Source organism: Terrapene carolina, unplaced genomic scaffold (assembly GCF_002925995.2).
Source record: "Terrapene carolina triunguis isolate 2854851 unplaced genomic scaffold, T_m_triunguis-2.0 Scaffold211, whole genome shotgun sequence".
Classification (NCBI taxonomy): Eukaryota; Metazoa; Chordata; order Testudines; family Emydidae; genus Terrapene; species Terrapene triunguis.
Genome location: NW_020664562.1, coordinates 8,768,159 through 8,786,129, shown reverse-complemented (window position 1 = coordinate 8,786,129; position 17,971 = coordinate 8,768,159). Strand labels below are relative to the sequence as shown.

Genomic DNA, 17,971 nt, shown 5'->3' with positions numbered 1-17,971 from the left:
GATAAGGTATTCTGATGCATTTCCTGTCCTAAATGGTCTGGAACTTTGCTTTGGTGTTCAACAAATGCTGCATTCCAACCCAGTAGGGAATGAATTTAACTGGGGGTTAGGTGAGTGAATAGACAGACACATGGTTTTCATAAACTCTTTGCTTACTTTGATATGGCAGCAACTAAGTAACACTGTCACTTAGATACAGTATAATTGTAGTCTACAAATAGAAAAAATCAAAACTAACAGTTTAGAATCAGTGTGCTTTCAGTTCACATTTGTTGTTATTTCAAGAGGATTTTATAGCATTTGATTTCTTATTTGAAATTACTACTAAAATAAAAAGGTTGTGATTCAGAAGGAGCTGAGACCATATGAATTTCTTATGCTATACTGGATCAGTGGTCCATTTAGTCTATTATCCTGTTGCCAACAGTACAGAATGTTGAACTCTATAAAAAAAAAGTAGCAGACCCTGCCTTCCACCATACATGTAACTGTGTAATACAGGGACAGAGAGGGGAGATTTCTCAGACATGAGAATGGATAACCTAGGTCCAGAATAACGAGGAGTACGCTGACTCCTTAAAGACTAACAGATTTATTTGGGTATAAGCTTTTGTAGGTAAAAAAACCACTTCGTCAGATGCATGGGGTGAAAATTACAGATACAAGCATAAATATCTATTGGCACATGACGAGAAGGGAGTTACCTTACAAGTGGAGAACCAGTGTTGACAAGGCCAATTCAGTCAGGATGGATGTGGTCCACTCCCAATACTTGATGAGGAGGTGTTAATACCAAGAGAGGGAAAATTGCTTTTGTAGTGAGCCAGCCACCCTCCAGCCCCTATTCAAGCCCAAATTGATGGTGTTAAGTTTGCAAATGAATTGTAGCTCTTCAGTTTCTCTTTGAAGTCTGTTTTTGAAGTTTTTTTGTTCAAGAATAGTTACTTTTAAATCTGTTATTGAATGTCCAGGGAGATTGAAGTGTTCCCCTACTGCTTTTTGTATGTTACCATTCCTGATGTCTGATTTGGGTCCATTTATCCTTTTACGTAGAGACTATCTGGTTTGGCCAATGTACATGGCAGAGGGGCATTGCTGGCACATGATGGCATATATCACATTGGTAGATGTGCAGGTGAATGAGCCCCTGATGGTGTGGCTGATGTAGTTGGGTCCTATGATGGTGTCGCTAGAGTAGATATGGGGACAGAGAAGGCAACTGGGTGTGTTACAGGGATTGGTTTCTCTGTTAGTGTTTCTGTGGTGTGGTGCGTAGTTGCCACATTCTAAAGGCCACTATCCTCCGATCCCACTGAGGAGTACCAAAAGAAACTACACCATCTGCTCAAGAAACTCCTTGCTACAGCATGGGAACAAATCTACACCCCTAGAGCCCCGACCAGGGATATTCTATCTGCTCCCCAAGAGCTATAAACCTGGAAATCCTGGATGCCCCATCATCTCAGGCATTGGTACTCTTACAACAGGATTATCTGGCTATTTGGACTCTCTCCTCAGACCCTAGCTACCAGCACTCCTAGCCATCTTCGAGACACCACCGACTTCCAATGCATTGTTGATCTTCCTGAAAACACCATCCTGGCCACCATGGATGTAGAAGCTCTTTACACTAATATTCCACACGAGGCTGGACTACATGCTGTCAGAAACAGTATCCCTGATGAGGCCACGGCACACCTGGTGGCTGAATTTTGTGACTTTATCCTCACCCACAACCATTTCAGATTTGGGGACAACTTATACCTTCATGTCAGTGGCACTGCTATGGATACCCGCATGGCCCCACAGTATGCCAACATTTTTATGGCTGACTTACAACAACGTTTCCTCAGCTCTTGTCCCCTCTACTTACGCTACATTGATGACATCATCATCATCATATGGACCCATGGGAAGGAGGCCCTTGAAGAATTCCACCTGGATTTCAACAATTTCCACCCCACCATCAACCTTGGCCTGGATCAGTCCACACAAAAGATCCACTTCCTGAACACTACAGTGCAAATAAGTGATGGTCACAAACACCACCCTATACCGGAAACCTACTGACCGCTATACTTACCTACATGCCTCCAGCTTCCATCCAGGACACATCACACGATCCATTGTCTACAGCCAAGCCCTAAGATACAACCACATTTGCTCTAATCCCTCAGACAGAGACAAACACCTACAAGATCTCTATCAAACATTCTTAAAACTACAATACCCACCTGGGGAAGTGAGGAAACAGATTGACAGAGCGAGACAGGTACTCAGAAGTCACCTACTACAGGACAGGCCCAACAAGGAAAATAACAGAACACCACTGGCCATCACGTACAGCCCCCAGTTAAAACCTCTCCAGTGCATCATCAATGATTTGCTATCACAGGCCTTGGGAGGCAGGCCAATCCTCGCTTACAGACAGTCCCCCAACCTGAAGCAAATACTCACCAGCAGCTACACACCACACCACAGAAACACTAACCTAGGAACCAATCCCTGTAACAAACCCTGTTGCCTTTTCTGCATGCATCTGAAGAAGTGAGTTTTTTACCCATGAAAGCTTATGCCCAAATAAATCTATTAGTCTTTAAGGTGCCACCGGACTCCTTGTTGTTTTTGTGGATACAGACTAACATGGTTATCCCTCTGATACTTAGATCCAGGATAAAATTACAAGGTTTAACTGTACATGCTACTCGGTTCAAATCTTCAATCTCAAATGCCTAAGCTACAATACTTGCTTTAATATTCTGCAGTAGGTAGTTCCACAGACTAATTATGTGCATTGAAGCTTATTTCATTCTATTTTATTAAGGTTGCAGCCTTTTGAGTTCATTTTCATTTTTGTAGTATAGGAGAAGAAAAAGGAACATCTGACCAGACTTTTCTATGTAATTCTTTTATATAACTCTAGCCAGATCTTCACTTGCAGTTTTCTTGTCCAGTACACCAGCCCTTCACCTTTCCTTCCCACCCAAATCTTTAACCAAACTGGTCTAGTCATTGTCATTGCCCTCCTATATTCATGGATCATTCTGTAGCAAAATGTACCTACATGCATGAAAAATGTAAACTTACAACACTAACATATGCACAAAATAAGGGCCTCAGGTTGCCCTTTTTGTACAAAAGTTCTCATTTCTTTATATTAGACAATTAAGAAGTTGCCTCAATAAATAAATCACCTTATGTACTAGATTGTCAAGTCAACTTCAAACCTTTTGAATGAAGACTAAGAATAAGTAAAGCTAGTTTTTTCATATCAAATGATGCCAAGCCTTTCACAATAAGCAGATAAAGAATAGATAACTGCATACCAAGACTATGCATTTACAAAGAAAATCTCTGAATGTTAAACAGAACCTCTGAGTTAAGGTTAAAGATTACTGAACAAAAGTCAACTCACTAAAACTGACCTTCAGGTTCAACAGAAGCACATTAACATGTTATAGCAGGAAGACCTTTAAAATGGCATTCAAATAAAATATTTATGTAGATTAAAATGGCAAAATATTCAACTTTTCATTTGATATGTCCATTTATGGATGTAAAGAGTATACCGGTAAGAAAATTGTTATTTTTATATGAGTGTCAGTCCAAAAATAGAGTCAAAACAGTTTCACAAGAAGGGCCAAAAGCTGTAGATTGAAAAGAAAACAAGGAATAAGGAGAGTAATATTTTAATCTCCATTCATGAAACTTTACTGTCTCAGCATAAAGTGACTGAGACAGTAAAACTAGTTTGATGTGATCTGGGTAGAGTCTAATCCATGATTTACTAGATGCATTTAGATCTATTTGCTTAGATTTTATGGCCATCAACTTCTTATTTTCCAAAATTTAAATCTACAGTAACCAGCTTTAAATCTCTGTTAATCGTCATTCTGGAAATGGGCCAGGTTGCCTTTGACAGCTTTTAGCTTCTATAAATGCTGGCAGATTACAGGTTCGAAAATGGACTGGTGCAGACGCTGCTGATCATATTTAGTTAGGCTATTAAAGAGACTGTATAGGGGCAAAATGATAAATGGAGCCAGGTAGTACCAGCCAGCACTCGCTCTTTTGAATAGCCCAGAAAATACTAAATAGTTTGTTTGGAAGATGGAATAAAGCTCTTGTAGGAAGATCTAGAGATACTCTTTTTCAGGAAAATATTTTTGAAATATCTACCATGTGAGGCAATCTGGTGCATTTCTAAGATTAAAAAGTTTGCTTTTCAGAAGTACTTTTATGAGCCAGGGAGAAAAGTAATCACATTCCCCTTTCAACTTGAACACATGTATGTCTCTTAGGCAGACAACATACTATATGTTGTAACTCTCACAACCCCTTCTTAGTTTGTGCCTTCAGACTAAACTCTTTGGGGCAGGGACATTTTTCTAGCATAGCTTACTGTGTTATCCCTTTTCCTCTTTCATTTTCAGTGCCTACTGTTAACTTGTCCCTTTTCTTGCTTTCATGCCTTCCTTTCTCCATGTTCTCGGCTCTCATTCCTCTCCCTCAGTCTTGCTTCTTTTTCTCAACTAGCATCCTCTCCCTCATTTCTCTTCCACCAACTCATTACTCTCTTCTTGCCTCGACTAGGGCAGTAGTAGCAGGACCTAGGGATTTTTAACTATAGCTCAGAAAACACAGGGCAAGAGTGAGTGTGTGGAAGAGGATTCTCAGCCTGAAGCAACACCACAGGATGGATATAAATCAATGATTTTTTGATTGTTGTTTCAATTATAGTAAGCTTTTCTTTTTAAAAATAAACCTGTTTAAAATACAAAGTATCTTAAGGCCTAAACATAGAATCTCTTAAAACATTTAAATAAAAAATAAGTACCACATATACTCGTTCATTAGCCCGTTCGTTTATAAGCCGACGCCCCAAGATGGTTAGGTAAAAATAGCAAAAACCTTATGACCCTTTCATAAGCTGACCCTATATTTCAGGGGTTGGCAAACGTTGGCTCCTGGCCTGCTAGGGTAAGCCTCTAGTGGGCCTGGACATTTTGTTTACCTGGAGCGTTCACAAGCAGGGATCCCCTCAGCTCCCTGTGGCCACAGTTTGCCGTTGAGCCGCGGGAAGTGGCGCCACTTCCCGCAGCTCCTATTAGCTGGGAACGGCAAACTGCGGCCACAGGGAGCTGAGGGGCTCCGTGCCTGTGAACGCTCCAGGTAAACAAAACAATGTATTAGATATTCAATTCAATGATTCCATAGAGTTTAAAATCAACAAATTTTGGTGTAGATCTGTTTATAAGCCGACCCCCGCTCTTTGATGCGTCACTTTTTTACCAAAAACATTCGGCTTATGAACAAGTATATACGGTATGCTGTTTTGTGTGTTTAATTAAATTCCAGCTACCATTCTAACGCAACTTGACACAAATCATGAGCAAAAAGTTAATTATCCCATAAATAATCAATGTATCATTCACCACTTTCTAACATACTAAGAACATACAGTTAATAAGCATATGAAAATATTAGGCTATCCAATTGCTTAAATTAAAGTATATAGTTATAGTGTTCCCTCCTCAGTACCAAGATGATGTACCAAATCTAGTGTAAAGGCTGTTTTTAGTTGTAAATCAAGATGTTTTAACAATTATATCAGCCAATGAGAATGCAACTTGAAAAAGCTGATTAAAATAGATTTAAATCGAGGTTTTCCACTGCAGAATCACTCAATCCACTTGCAACAGCAGCAGATGAAATGGGAGTACAGATCAGAAGCAGTAAAGGCCTGGAGTTTCCTTAGATGTCGCTCCACATGTTGCAGTCAGAAGAGTAAGCATCAGTTTGTGCTTGCCCATGTAAGCAAACAGCACTGGCCTCAAGGCACATTAGGCAAATTCCTGGCTGCACAGAAGTCTAAATCCAGGGCCTGCATGTCATCATCAAATATCAGCACACTAACTGCCTTTCATCTAGCTTGTACCTGAGAAGTAGCTTTACCTATGTCAGAGCTTAAAGTTTTAGGAAGACATCTTATTTTATACAAATGCCATGTTTATAAAATACACATAGCAAAATACAAACTGATGTAACAAACTGATCATGACAAGTATTGGAATTTGAAGAGAGAAAGGAGCTGATTGCAACCCTGTAATACTCTACATTTTAGGGTGTTTGTGAGAACAGAGAAAATGCAAACTTGTGCACTTGCTATTTCAAAAACAACTGGTGAGTACTGTGAACTTCATGAAGCAGCAAGATTTCTGGGAGTTGCTGGGTTGGGGTGGAGGAATATAGTTTTTGGGCTGTCTTGGAGTAAATGAAGAGAGAAGTTGTCTGATGGTCCCTGCCTGGGTGAAGGCTAGAGGAGGAGCAGTTCTGTAACAGCAGACCTTCTTCTCAAGGAAGATTCGGAGCTCAGACTTAGTTAACATATGTTATCAGTGTTTCTGGGGATAAAGGGAAATCAGAGCTGTTTGAGCCATTAAGGGGTCTCCCAGAAGTGGATTAGAAGCCAACTGCTCTGTAGCAACAGCCCCCTCATCTTCAAGAAATCTACCTCGCTGAAAAACTTGTTTTCCTGAAGGTGTGTGGAAGAAGCCAGGGTGCTAGTTCATTTCCTAGAGGAGAGGGAGCTGCAGAGAGCAAGAATCATACTTTCCAAAGGTGCCAAGACACTAGCTCCCAGCTAAACATGGACTATTGGTGGGTATGCACTGATGATAAAAACATGTAAGAGCATTTATCTGTAAGTAGAAGCTTACTTTTTGCAAAAATATCAACAGGCGATCCATCGGGCAATAGCCATGGCCAGCCTTTAAACTGCCAAGCAGGACCCTGCACAAACACTGCGACTACACGATCCCTATAAATAAAGGCGGAGAGACACACATTAAAGGACTTGAGTTTTTAGTCATTGTAAATCCCTAAAAGGAAAAAAAAATCTCTATTATTCATACGACACAAGTTGTTGTCAACACTACTGTGAGGACAGCATTGTACATTAGCAGTTTCTCTTTATAATGTCACCATTATAGCACATTAATGACTGCTGTGCTTCCAATACAGCTGCTTTTTCCACATGTAAATCTCTTCAGCATTAACACACTATTTTTGTATGTAATATTTCTGGACTTATGTCTGCTTTTTGTTGTATGTAGCTCAATTTCAAACTTTGTATTTATCAGAAAGCAAATCCTGTTCATTTCTTGAGATTACTCTTTAGGATTTTTTTAAAATGCTTTGGAATTTAAAAGATAATCCCCTATGAATTGTACTGTAAACTAAATGGGATGTAGCAATTTAAAAATGCTTATTCGGCACATGCTTTAAACTTTTAATTCAAAAAGTTCATTGCAACAGGATAGACAGCTGCAACAATTTAACCCACATTTTCATACTGTACTTTTTATGAATATACATAACTACCACCTGTAGTCTAAGAAAAATCTATTCACTGTTAATGCAGAAGAAAAAATTCACAAATAGCAAGTTCTTTGAGACAGGCATCGTCTCTTTGCTATACATTTGTTCAGCAATAGGGCTGGGGTCTCTAAGCACTACCACATTACAAATAAATAATCCCACAATCTAATTCCTAAATTTACATTATTGTAAGGATTTCAAAACCCCAATGAAGAAAAATAATCAGGTCTCTGAAAAGATAAAAACACACGGCTATACACTTAAAAACATTTCTCACATTAGCTGTTATGAAGTTGAAACAATAAAACTTCCCTATCACTGATTCCACTCTGGGAAATCAATCACAAAGACGGCTTTACCTTTGTCAAAAATGTTTACCATCTATTGAAGATGCAAGCTGCCTTTTGGTACGTACTTCAGCAGCTATTACTGTTTTCTGTTTGCCTGCTGCTCCCAACACAGAGAATGCCTAATTATCTGGAGAATTAGATCTTATTTCCTTTTAACATCCTGCTTTGAATGTTAAAGACCACTAGGTCTTGTACATGCCTTAAGTATTCTTAAACTGGGAGGATAAAGAAAGAATATTGGTTATTTGATTAATCAATACTAAAGGGTTGTCTTTTTACAAACCCTCCTGAAGTGTAAAAGTGTAAAAGTTTCAGCTTTTTACAGGCCCTCACAAATGGGCTTGCAGGTTAAACAAACAAACCTCTGACACATTTGCAAAAAGATGCCCCGTGACTGGATCTCCCCCTTCACAGAGCTCCATCTTGAAGTGTATGTCAGTGTCTCTGACCATTATGCACATTAGCTTAAAGCTGATGCAATTTATTTCCAGCTTCTTTTTTTTTAATTTACAGTCAGAAATATAAGGCCCCAACATTTTCCTTCCAAATAAAATTCAGAAAGATTGGCCACAGACAAGGATTTTTCTTTCAGAGATGTAACATGCTTGAGCGAATGAAGTAATATAGTAGCTCTGATCCTGAACAATTCAAGTGCTACTTTCATACTCCTGGAGGGTTTCGAACAAAAAACATGGAAGTTGCTATATAATTGCTATCCAGCCATTTCTACACACATTTGTTAATGTTTTATGCACCAATTAGCTTGGAGTTATTCTACTAGCTCATTTCAAGATCTGTGTTCTTGTTCTGAAAAAGAGAACTAAACGTGTAAAAAAATAATTCAAAATAGCAGCTCTGCTTTACCAATCTTGCGGCATAAGTTTCAGAGGCTGGTCTACCACTCGATAAGGTACAGTAACGCTGACTGTTGTGCCCCCAGGTTGCATCTGGTCCTTCCTTCTCTGTATTAAAGTTTCATTTTCTCGCTGACAGCCTTGTTTTTTCTTTTCATCTGATGGTACAAACCTAGGGAACAAAGAGGCACTTAGCAGACCCATGTTATTTGTTTGCTATAGTCAACAAGAGAAGTAAAAAGAACAGGAGTACTTGTGGCACCTTAGAGACTAACAAATTTATTAGAGCATATGCATCCGAAGAAGTGGGTTGTAGCCCACGAAAGCTTATGCTCTAATAAATTTGTTAGTCTCTAAGGTGCCACAAGTACTCCTGTTCTTTTTGCGGATACAGACTAACACGGCTGCTACTCTGAAAAGAGAAGTAAACAAACCATAACCTCTTCTGATAATGCAAGTAATCTGACAAGATCACAGGAGAAGTTTAACAGGGTTAAAACTATTCTTTAACTCGCTATGCTTTGTCTCTGAAATGCCTCTGCAAAAGGGCATGCTAAGAAAGTTTGATCATTAACTAAATCTCTAATTTTACAATAATTTTCTCGGAACATAGGTGATTTAAGTATTTTTAGTAGCAAAAAATAATCACAAAGTATTAATATATGGAGCTTTTGCGCTACATATTTATGGATTTAAGTAAGTATTTAGACAGTTTGTGTCATTAAAAAAAAGTCTATCAGATCTTTGTCCCAGACATGCAAGACGACATAAGATGCAAGCGATGTGGTTTAATTAGGCCACAACTTTATTAACGTAACTCATATGGGAAATATTCAGCGATAACTTATTCAATGCAGGTCATCTCTACATCCTTAATCATTTCCACCTGTTTAAGAACTCCTATCTGCCCCCACCCAGTACTGGTCCCAGACAGTCTTTGGGATTCCACCATCCTCCCCTTACGTGAGGGTTAAGGTCTGGGGGAAAAGGGTGGTCTCCCACGCTGTACCAAACATTAGGAGACTCACAGCGTTCTATGGAAGATGTGAATTTACGCCTCCAGAATTCCTTTGACAATCTATTACAGTAATGATTGAATCCTCTACTTTTGGGCTATTATACACATCAACAGACAATGGATTATACAACTCTTAGACAACAGTAACATAGACCTTTGATATAACACCACCTTGTAAATATATATTGTGAATTCAAATCATGAAGCCATTATGCTCACCTATCAATACATACTGTAGCACAAAGGGTTCTAACCTAAATACCAACCATTTCATTTGAATAAATACCAATACCATAAAGATCAAATTCAAATCAGATAAAATCAGTGGAAGGAAAGAAATTCTAAATCAGTGCTTGCTGGCAGGATGTGGCCTTCCATGGCCAATGATAGTGCAACTAAAGAAACCCAGTAGTCACTGCAATCCTCGACTCCTGAATGCAACAGCAGTCACTGTCTTTGTACTCATGTCAGGATTTTTATGTTTTTGAAAACAGCACTCTTTAAAACATAAAGGGCTATTTAAACAATTGTGACCACTCATGGGTCACCCTATGAGACCATTCATGAGTTCTTACTTCCTGACGTACAGACGGTTACGAACAGTATGACTAAAGGGAGCAGAGTTGATTTTTGAAAATCAAAGTGTGAGTTGTTGCCACACCTCTGGGGTCTGCCAACTTACCTACATGTGATGCGCTGGATGGGAAGTCAGAAAGCCATGGCAACAACAGGGGGACACCAGCAGTTTACCCACAACAACAATTTAAGTAATGTCATGAAGCTCGTTGGTGCACATTTTATAGCTTTTGGCTATAAGAAATTGATTCTATACATCAAAATTATGTCTTAGCACGAACCAAAAAATTTGGGTTTTTATCATAATGCTGAAGTTAAAGATGTTTTTTATTTTTCATCTAGTTAGATGGTGAGTACTGATAAGACAAAAATGAATTATTTAATTCAGTACAACAATTCTGGATTTTTGCATGCCTAGTCTGGGGTTTTGGGGTCCCCCCCCGCCCACAAATCATGCTCAATTATGTATGAAAAACTAAGACGATATTATTCTCATGTCTTAGATAATCTCTTAAGGACAAAATAAATCTTTCCAGCCCCAGTCCTAAAAATGCTCCATACATTTGAAGAAGTCTCTTTATCTTGCTGTAAATAAAATGCATGGAGCAGTTTGAAGAACTGTGGTCTTAGATCCCAATAATAAATAAATAAATTTATATAGTAGTTATATAATATATTATATATTATATAGTGCTTTTAATCAGTAGACCCCAACATGCTTTACAAAGGAGGTATTACTGTCCCATCTGCAGATGGGGAAACTGAGGCACAGAGGTGAAGTCAGGAGTCCACAGTTATCCAGAGGACAATGCAAAGCTGAGGATAGAACCCAGGTCTTCTAGTCCCAGTGCAGAGCTCTAACTACCAGAAAACAATGCATCTCCAAAATGAAAATATTTTATGCTAGTAATCAGTTTAAATTTCTTTCTCAAAAAAATGCATATTTGGGAGGATCAAAATATTTTGTGAATTTGTGTCAATTTTGGCAAATTGTTTCAAAGAATTTTTTTTCATGTCAAAATGAACCATTTCAACATTTTCAAAATGAAACTTTCAAATTTTTGAACTAGATTCACAAGGAAACTTAGGCCCCATTCACAAAGCCCTGAAGAAGGAAGAGATGGTGGTGGTGCCCCCTTAGATCGCATAGTCCAGGCAGCACTCACCTGTCCTGGGGGATGTGAGAGACTAAGATTTGAATCCCCACTCTAAAGCAGGAACTTGAACCCACTGCACCCCAGGTGAGCAGGATGGATAAAAACTGATGATATTACAAACAGAACACTGGATTTTTTTTATTTAAATCTTTTTTTTTTTTTTAATTTAACCCTATTTAACATTAAATCTATGTTAAGGCCTACACATATTAAAATAATTTAAATTAAAAACAAAATAAATATTAAAACATGTTTGCTGTCAAGTTTGAAAGAAGGGGAAGTCTCTGAATGGGTGAAAGTCACCAGTTAAGCACCTGAAATCAGAGTTTGTTGAAATGTTAAACCAACTTTTGACAGCAACAGCCTCTTCTACAGCTGCAGAGAGAGTATCTTCTTTTCAATTTATTCAACTACTAGTTCAGTTCAGTGACTAGTACATTCAAAGTTAAGAAACCAGTTGGGACTTGAAAAAACAGGAACTCTTACCTTCTTCCAATCTACGAATAAAAAGTAGGTGTGAGAGGGTGAGATCTGCTAGTTCTAAAATCTTGAAGGACATAGTGACCAGAAACAATCAGTTCAATCAGTATAATTACAAATAATATTTTCCTGATTTAATAAATCAGTTACTTTTAAATGCAAACATGTTTTGATAAAAAAAAGTCTTAGCATGTAAAGTAGTTTTATTTAATAAAAGTCTAAAATGCTGTTTTTGTGCATTTTAATGGAATTTGGATTTCTTTAGACCTTGAAACAAAATTAGAAGTAAAATATTAATCTGGTCTAGTAAATAAGAAATGCATTCATTGTTCACGATCTTCTAACATAATAAAAAATTAAGTATCTGAATAAATGTAAGTTAAGCTATATAACTGCATAAAGGAGTATATAGACAGTGCAGTCTCCCAGTTAGCAAAAAGCAGCATCAAATTTAGTATACAGGCTATATTTAGTTGCAAATGAACATATTGTAATGGTTATCAACTAATGAAAAAAATCAATATTTCTTTAGGAAAATAAATAAAAAGTATAAATGCAAAACAAGATTAAAATAAATTTAAATCAAGATTTCCATCTTGACCATTTAAATCATGATTAAAATCAGTGATTTAAATTGCCTCGACCCTGCAGGTATGTGCTCTAAGAACAAGGTCTCAATCTCTCCTGTTGGAGTTGTCCTACTTTGTATAAAATTTTAAATATTCATTGGGCAAGAAAGAGAAAGGATGACTCTCTAAATGTGGTTAGGGCATTCACCTGGGATAGAGGTCACCCGGGTTCCAGTCCTCACTCCAATTAATATTTACTGCCCCCCCCATCCCTTCTCGATTTTGTGAATGATGCCTAAGGATATGTCTAACACTGCAATTAGACACCCGCAACTGGCCCATGCCAGCTGACTTGGACTCTCAGGGCACCAGCTAAGGGACTGTTCATCTGCAGTGTAGACGTTCAGGCTGGAAATCTAGCCTTGTTAATCTAGCCTTGTTTCCAAGTTCCCTTTGTTTTTATTAAAAATGGTGAAAACTTCCCAAAATCAAAACTGAAAGCCTTTCAGATTTCTTAAAAGTTGCAAAATTTTCAGGTTGACCCAAAACTATTCCTCCCCCCCGAACTGCCAAAAATCTGAAAAATCAGTAATTCATATACCTTTAACAGCAATTATGGTTCATGCTGGATTCTTAGTACCACAGCTAGAGAAACATTTATGTTTTGTGTAATTACAAATAGTTAAAAAAAGAAAATCAGAATGTGTTCCACTTTCAATGCCAAGATAAATCAGAAGTTCTGGTGCTAAATTTTGGAACATATTATCTTGTACATAATTAGGAAGATAAATAGTTATCAGAAATAAAGTAACATTTAAAAATGGGTTGCACTCTTATTGTTTCATGATGACAGAAGAATGTTACATTAGTTTTTCAATTTTTTCTCCTGCTTAATTTACACATTTGAAAAATCAGATCCTGCTTAGATTGGAAGACACTAACTGTAAATAACTGGAAAACTAGCCAAAAGAGTCAAGATAATGAAAGCTGAAAAACTAAGATAGGAAAAGGATTTTAGTCAGACTGATCATAAATTCTAGCTTTTGTTAACACCTATTTATCTTACCAGTGATCTTCAGACTAATTAACAATTTGGAAAAGGAAGTTTGTTTCAGATTCAACACCACTATCTCTTTAATTAGGAAGCGAGAATTAATAATATATATCTATATATAGATATATATATCTCTCTGAGACCCATAATGAATCTTCCAGCAAAATTAGGAAAGATCAGACTTGACTTTTCTGATGTTTCAAGGGGAAAGTGAAAAAATCTACCTCATAGCCTTTCAGGACTTCTTTAATACATTTTAAGACTGCAGAAAAAGGGCACAATCCCAATTTTTAAAATGTACTTTGCAGGTCATCTTTAACAGTACTTAATTGTACTGGGATAGTAAAAATCTGGAAATGACTGACAATTGGGAAGTAAAATTAACCAGCATTACAGTTATGTTGATAAAAGTGTGATTCATGAGGCACAAGACAAATTAGAATTTAATTTTTCTTGTCTAATGCATGTAACACCATAGAGCACTCGAACTAGAAATGGCTATGCATAAGGCACCCTGGAAAAGACTTGGTAAAGCAAAGAATAGACTGATTTAAAAAAAGATACTGATTTTTATAATATCTTTTATACTCCTCAAAATAGTATAAAATATTTTAAGGCATACATATTCTTCTGATATAGGGTCTGAAATGATTAAACAATGTGAAGGGGCAATATATTAAAATATATTTTACTCTATACATCTTAAAAGGAAGAAAAATATGGCATATTGGACAACACAACTCTTTATGGAGCAACTCATGGCAACCATCAAATGCCTGAAATGCATTAAAATGCCTCTGATGCTGCCGCTAAGACATCGCCACCAGAATCAGTTCTGTTTCAGAACAAGAACTACAATTTGATTCAACAGTTATTCTGGAGAATGCTAATCAAGTACCATATATACTCGTTCATTAGCTCATTCATTTATAAGCCAACCCCCCAAGATGGTTAGGTAAAAATAGCAAAAACTGTATGACCCTTTCATAAGCTGACCCTATATTTCAGAGGTTGGCAAACTTTAGCTCCTGGCCCATTAGGGTAAGCCTCTAGCGGGCCTGGATGTTTTGTTTACTTCGAGTGTTCACAGGCATGGAGCCCCTCAGCTCCCATTGGCTGGGAACGGTGAACCGCGGCCACAGGGAGCTGAGGGGCTCCATGCAGACACTCCAGGTAAACAAAACAACAATGTATTAGATATTCAATTCAATGATTCCACAGAATATTAAATCATCAAATTTTAGTGTAGACCCGTTTATAAGCCAACCCCCACTCTTTGATGTGTCACTTTTTTACCGAAAATATTCAGCTTATGAACGAGTATATACGGTAGGTATTTCTAACGAGAGATCAATCACCACCACAGCCTCAAAGTGACCGGATCTGAAAATTCCAAGGTGGGAATGAACAGGACCAAGTGAATTCCACAGTGTAGGTTACAATATTTAAAAGTCTGTTGGGTTAAGTCAACCACGATTATGAGAGAATATAGCAACCCTACGTAGACTTACTCATAAACTAAGGATATTAATCTTCTACTATTGACTGGATATTACTTGAAGTCTACACCTCCCTTTCCTTCCCCAAATGAATGTGAAGCCCACAGGAAATATGAACACTGAATTAAGATCTCATCACAAGTTGTATTTGGAGGCCTATGGCAGCCATTGTGTGTTGATCCGCTGATGCAACCTGTCCATAAAATCCAGTGGATCTGGCCATTGGGAAATCCTCTGGTGACAATAGTTGCAGCAGCTCTTAACACCTGGCACACAATTCCTGGCCCCCAGTGTAAAGAGATGGCTGAGAGGCCCTTGTATTCAGCTGATTCCCAGCTGCTGGAGTGACTCCTTCAGGGTTGTGGGAGCCAGGTGCAAATTAGGAGCAGCTTTTTTCAGCAAGCACTGGCCTGTTCAGTCCCTGGTAGCCCTGACTTTAAAGCCACCACCGTCTTTCCTACACCCCCAGGCCAGTGCCAAGCACAGCTCTGCACATCATAGGATCTGGCTCCCTATTCCAAATCGTTCCCTAAAAATAAGCCATTAACCTTAATACATCTTTCAAACTATGGTTGGGCCCCAAATGATTGGTTAATTCACTAGTCAACCATTGGTGAAATTGTCAAATACCACCAAAAGTGGTCAAATATTTTGAAGTACTAATTTGTTAGAAGTGTAACAAAAGAGAGAAGACTATGGCCTCAACTAGGATTAGCATTAGACAGATATTTATGCCTAATTACAAAAACAGAACAAAACCCTAACTTACTTAACTGAGTTTTTTCAACTCAGAAAAATGTGAAATAGTGAAATGAAGTTCTAAAAAATAAAAAATTCTTAGTATTGTTAGGTTAGCATTTAAATGTGAACACTATTCAGGACTGAACTGATACACAAAAAGTAAAATGAAATAAAACAGAAAAACACAGCAACTATAAAAGAAAAAAATATTTGCATTTGTGCTCGGTAGGCAGCAGGCCAATTCAAGCTTCTTGCTTTTCATTATTATTTGTTACCATCCTCAACTGCTTCATCTATATCATTGTCATCATCAAATTTAATCAGTATCTCCTTCTTCCTCTTCATCTAATGAAGTCAAAATTTTGATGTTGAAAAAACAAGTTTGCATGGTAAAATAGTGATGGCTTCCCAAAGGGAATCTTATCACTAACAGTTTTTAAAACAATCCATGGAACAAAGCCAAACTTTGCAACACTGAACTTGAAAGTAAAACTAACCTAGCAGATTTTCATTGTACAGAGAAATCCAAGAAGAAAGCAAACAGTGCATACATAGTAAAATTGTCTCATTTTAAATTAATTTAGTTAGCAGCATAGGACTTTCTGAACACAAGATACCTTTAGTTTAAGGGTTCATCTACACCATATGGTCACACAACATGGTTCCATATGGTAATGAAATGGGGTATTATATTGAAAATGCTATGTTAGAAGAATTTTATGGTGGCCAACTCAAGCACTCAAAATTTACGAAAGGACAGTGAAACCTTAATTCAGCCTCCTTGAGAGAATGCATATGGCAGTTTTGCCCATCATCACATAGGAAGCCCATATTGCAAACCCCAAGGATTCCAAAATCTTGGATGACGCTATCCAAAATCTTAATTTGTCTTAAAACTCATGAGATTTAAAAAATAATAATAAGTGTTGGGTTCATTTAATCTTTGGTTTGTGAGCCTTTATGGTTCACGTTCTCAAAGTTCTTTCCATAACCACGAGGGTCAGTAACTTTTTTTTTTAATTAAACAAAATCTGAGATTCTCACATAACAACATGACTGCAGGAACTGATACTAGGAAACACCGCCAAATATTGTGAGACTTGACATCTCAAGAGTTGGCCACACTCGAAGTTTGTGGCCGTGCCAGAGATAGAATCTAGCTTTCCTGGGTATTCATCCAGCCCTTTAAATGCAGAACAAGATTATTTTCTTGCTATACTCTGCCTCATTTACTATCCAGCCTGTGCACTGATGGAAGCAGGATTCCTGCAGAACAAATGTGTGATCAAATTAAAGTAAAGTAATTACAGACCGTATACAGCAATTTATATCCGATTGCCGTAACCAGATTCTCATATGGATGGTAATCCAAAGGTCACATTTGCAAATTCAGTTTAGAAGCATCACAGACAGCCACACTTACACTTTAAATGTATTGTATGGTAAACTGAAATCCATTTAGAAGACAAACATCCTTGCTGTACTGTACAACAGTGATCAGAGTTATTAAATTACTACAAGTTAAGATCTGTGACAGACCCAACGTGTGGTTGAAGCACCATTCTTAATTCTACTTTTTAGGCCTAAACATTTCTGTGTTTAACAACTCACTTCAAAATTATTTTATTGACAGCTCCCCCACAGTTGAAAGTCAGCTGGAGGCTGTGCTATATAATTAATGCATAATTAAAAGCCTCCTCAATGGCTGTAACCCTTCGCTTACATTGGCTTCAATTCAATTTTGCTTTAATATAAAACTCTGAGTCGTCTCCAATTCATTCCTCCGAGAAACCCATAATGCTGCCGTAATATTCTGAACTACAAGAGAAGAGAAGTTAATGGACAAGAGATACTATACAAAAAATAGAAGAAAAGATGACAATCAAAAAAGTGATGCAGGAAAAATTTAGATCAGACACATAAAAGCAGTACATGAATAACTGATATACTGCAGAATGTTTCACTGTTGAATTCCAAGCTCCTATAGCAATGCAACCACCATTTTCAAAATCTGATCAAAAAGCAAAATAAAATGTGTCAAGTGCATGTCAATTAACTTGCCAAGTTAGTTTTCAGTAACCTTTACCCAAGCTTTCCAGGAAAGTAGCACAAAACATGTTTCTGGTTCTATTCTGAAACAGTGACAAAAGTTAGTCAGTCCAAGAATCTACAGCTTTAAATTCCTTAGACTTTCATAGCTACGTAAGATATGTTCTACGTCAATGTGGTCCATGCAGAAAGCTGGTACTCTTATACAGACACCAACTTGAAATCTATTTTTTTTAAAGATTAG

General features: G+C 37.6%; 1 protein-coding gene across 1 annotated transcript in view; it reads right to left on the bottom strand.

Moving 5' to 3' along the window:
* The window catches only part of LOC113407399 (parafibromin), a 176,782-nt gene that overhangs the window by 6,408 nt on the left and 152,403 nt on the right, over positions 1–17,971 (bottom strand). Inside the window, exons 14-15 of the mRNA XM_026655872.2 lie at positions 8,595–8,756; positions 6,720–6,820 (exon numbers count right to left, since the gene is read on the bottom strand). Of these exons, the coding sequence (XP_026511657.1) occupies positions 6,720–6,820; positions 8,595–8,756 (263 nt within the window). The remainder of the gene's footprint in view (positions 1–6,719; positions 6,821–8,594; positions 8,757–17,971) is intronic.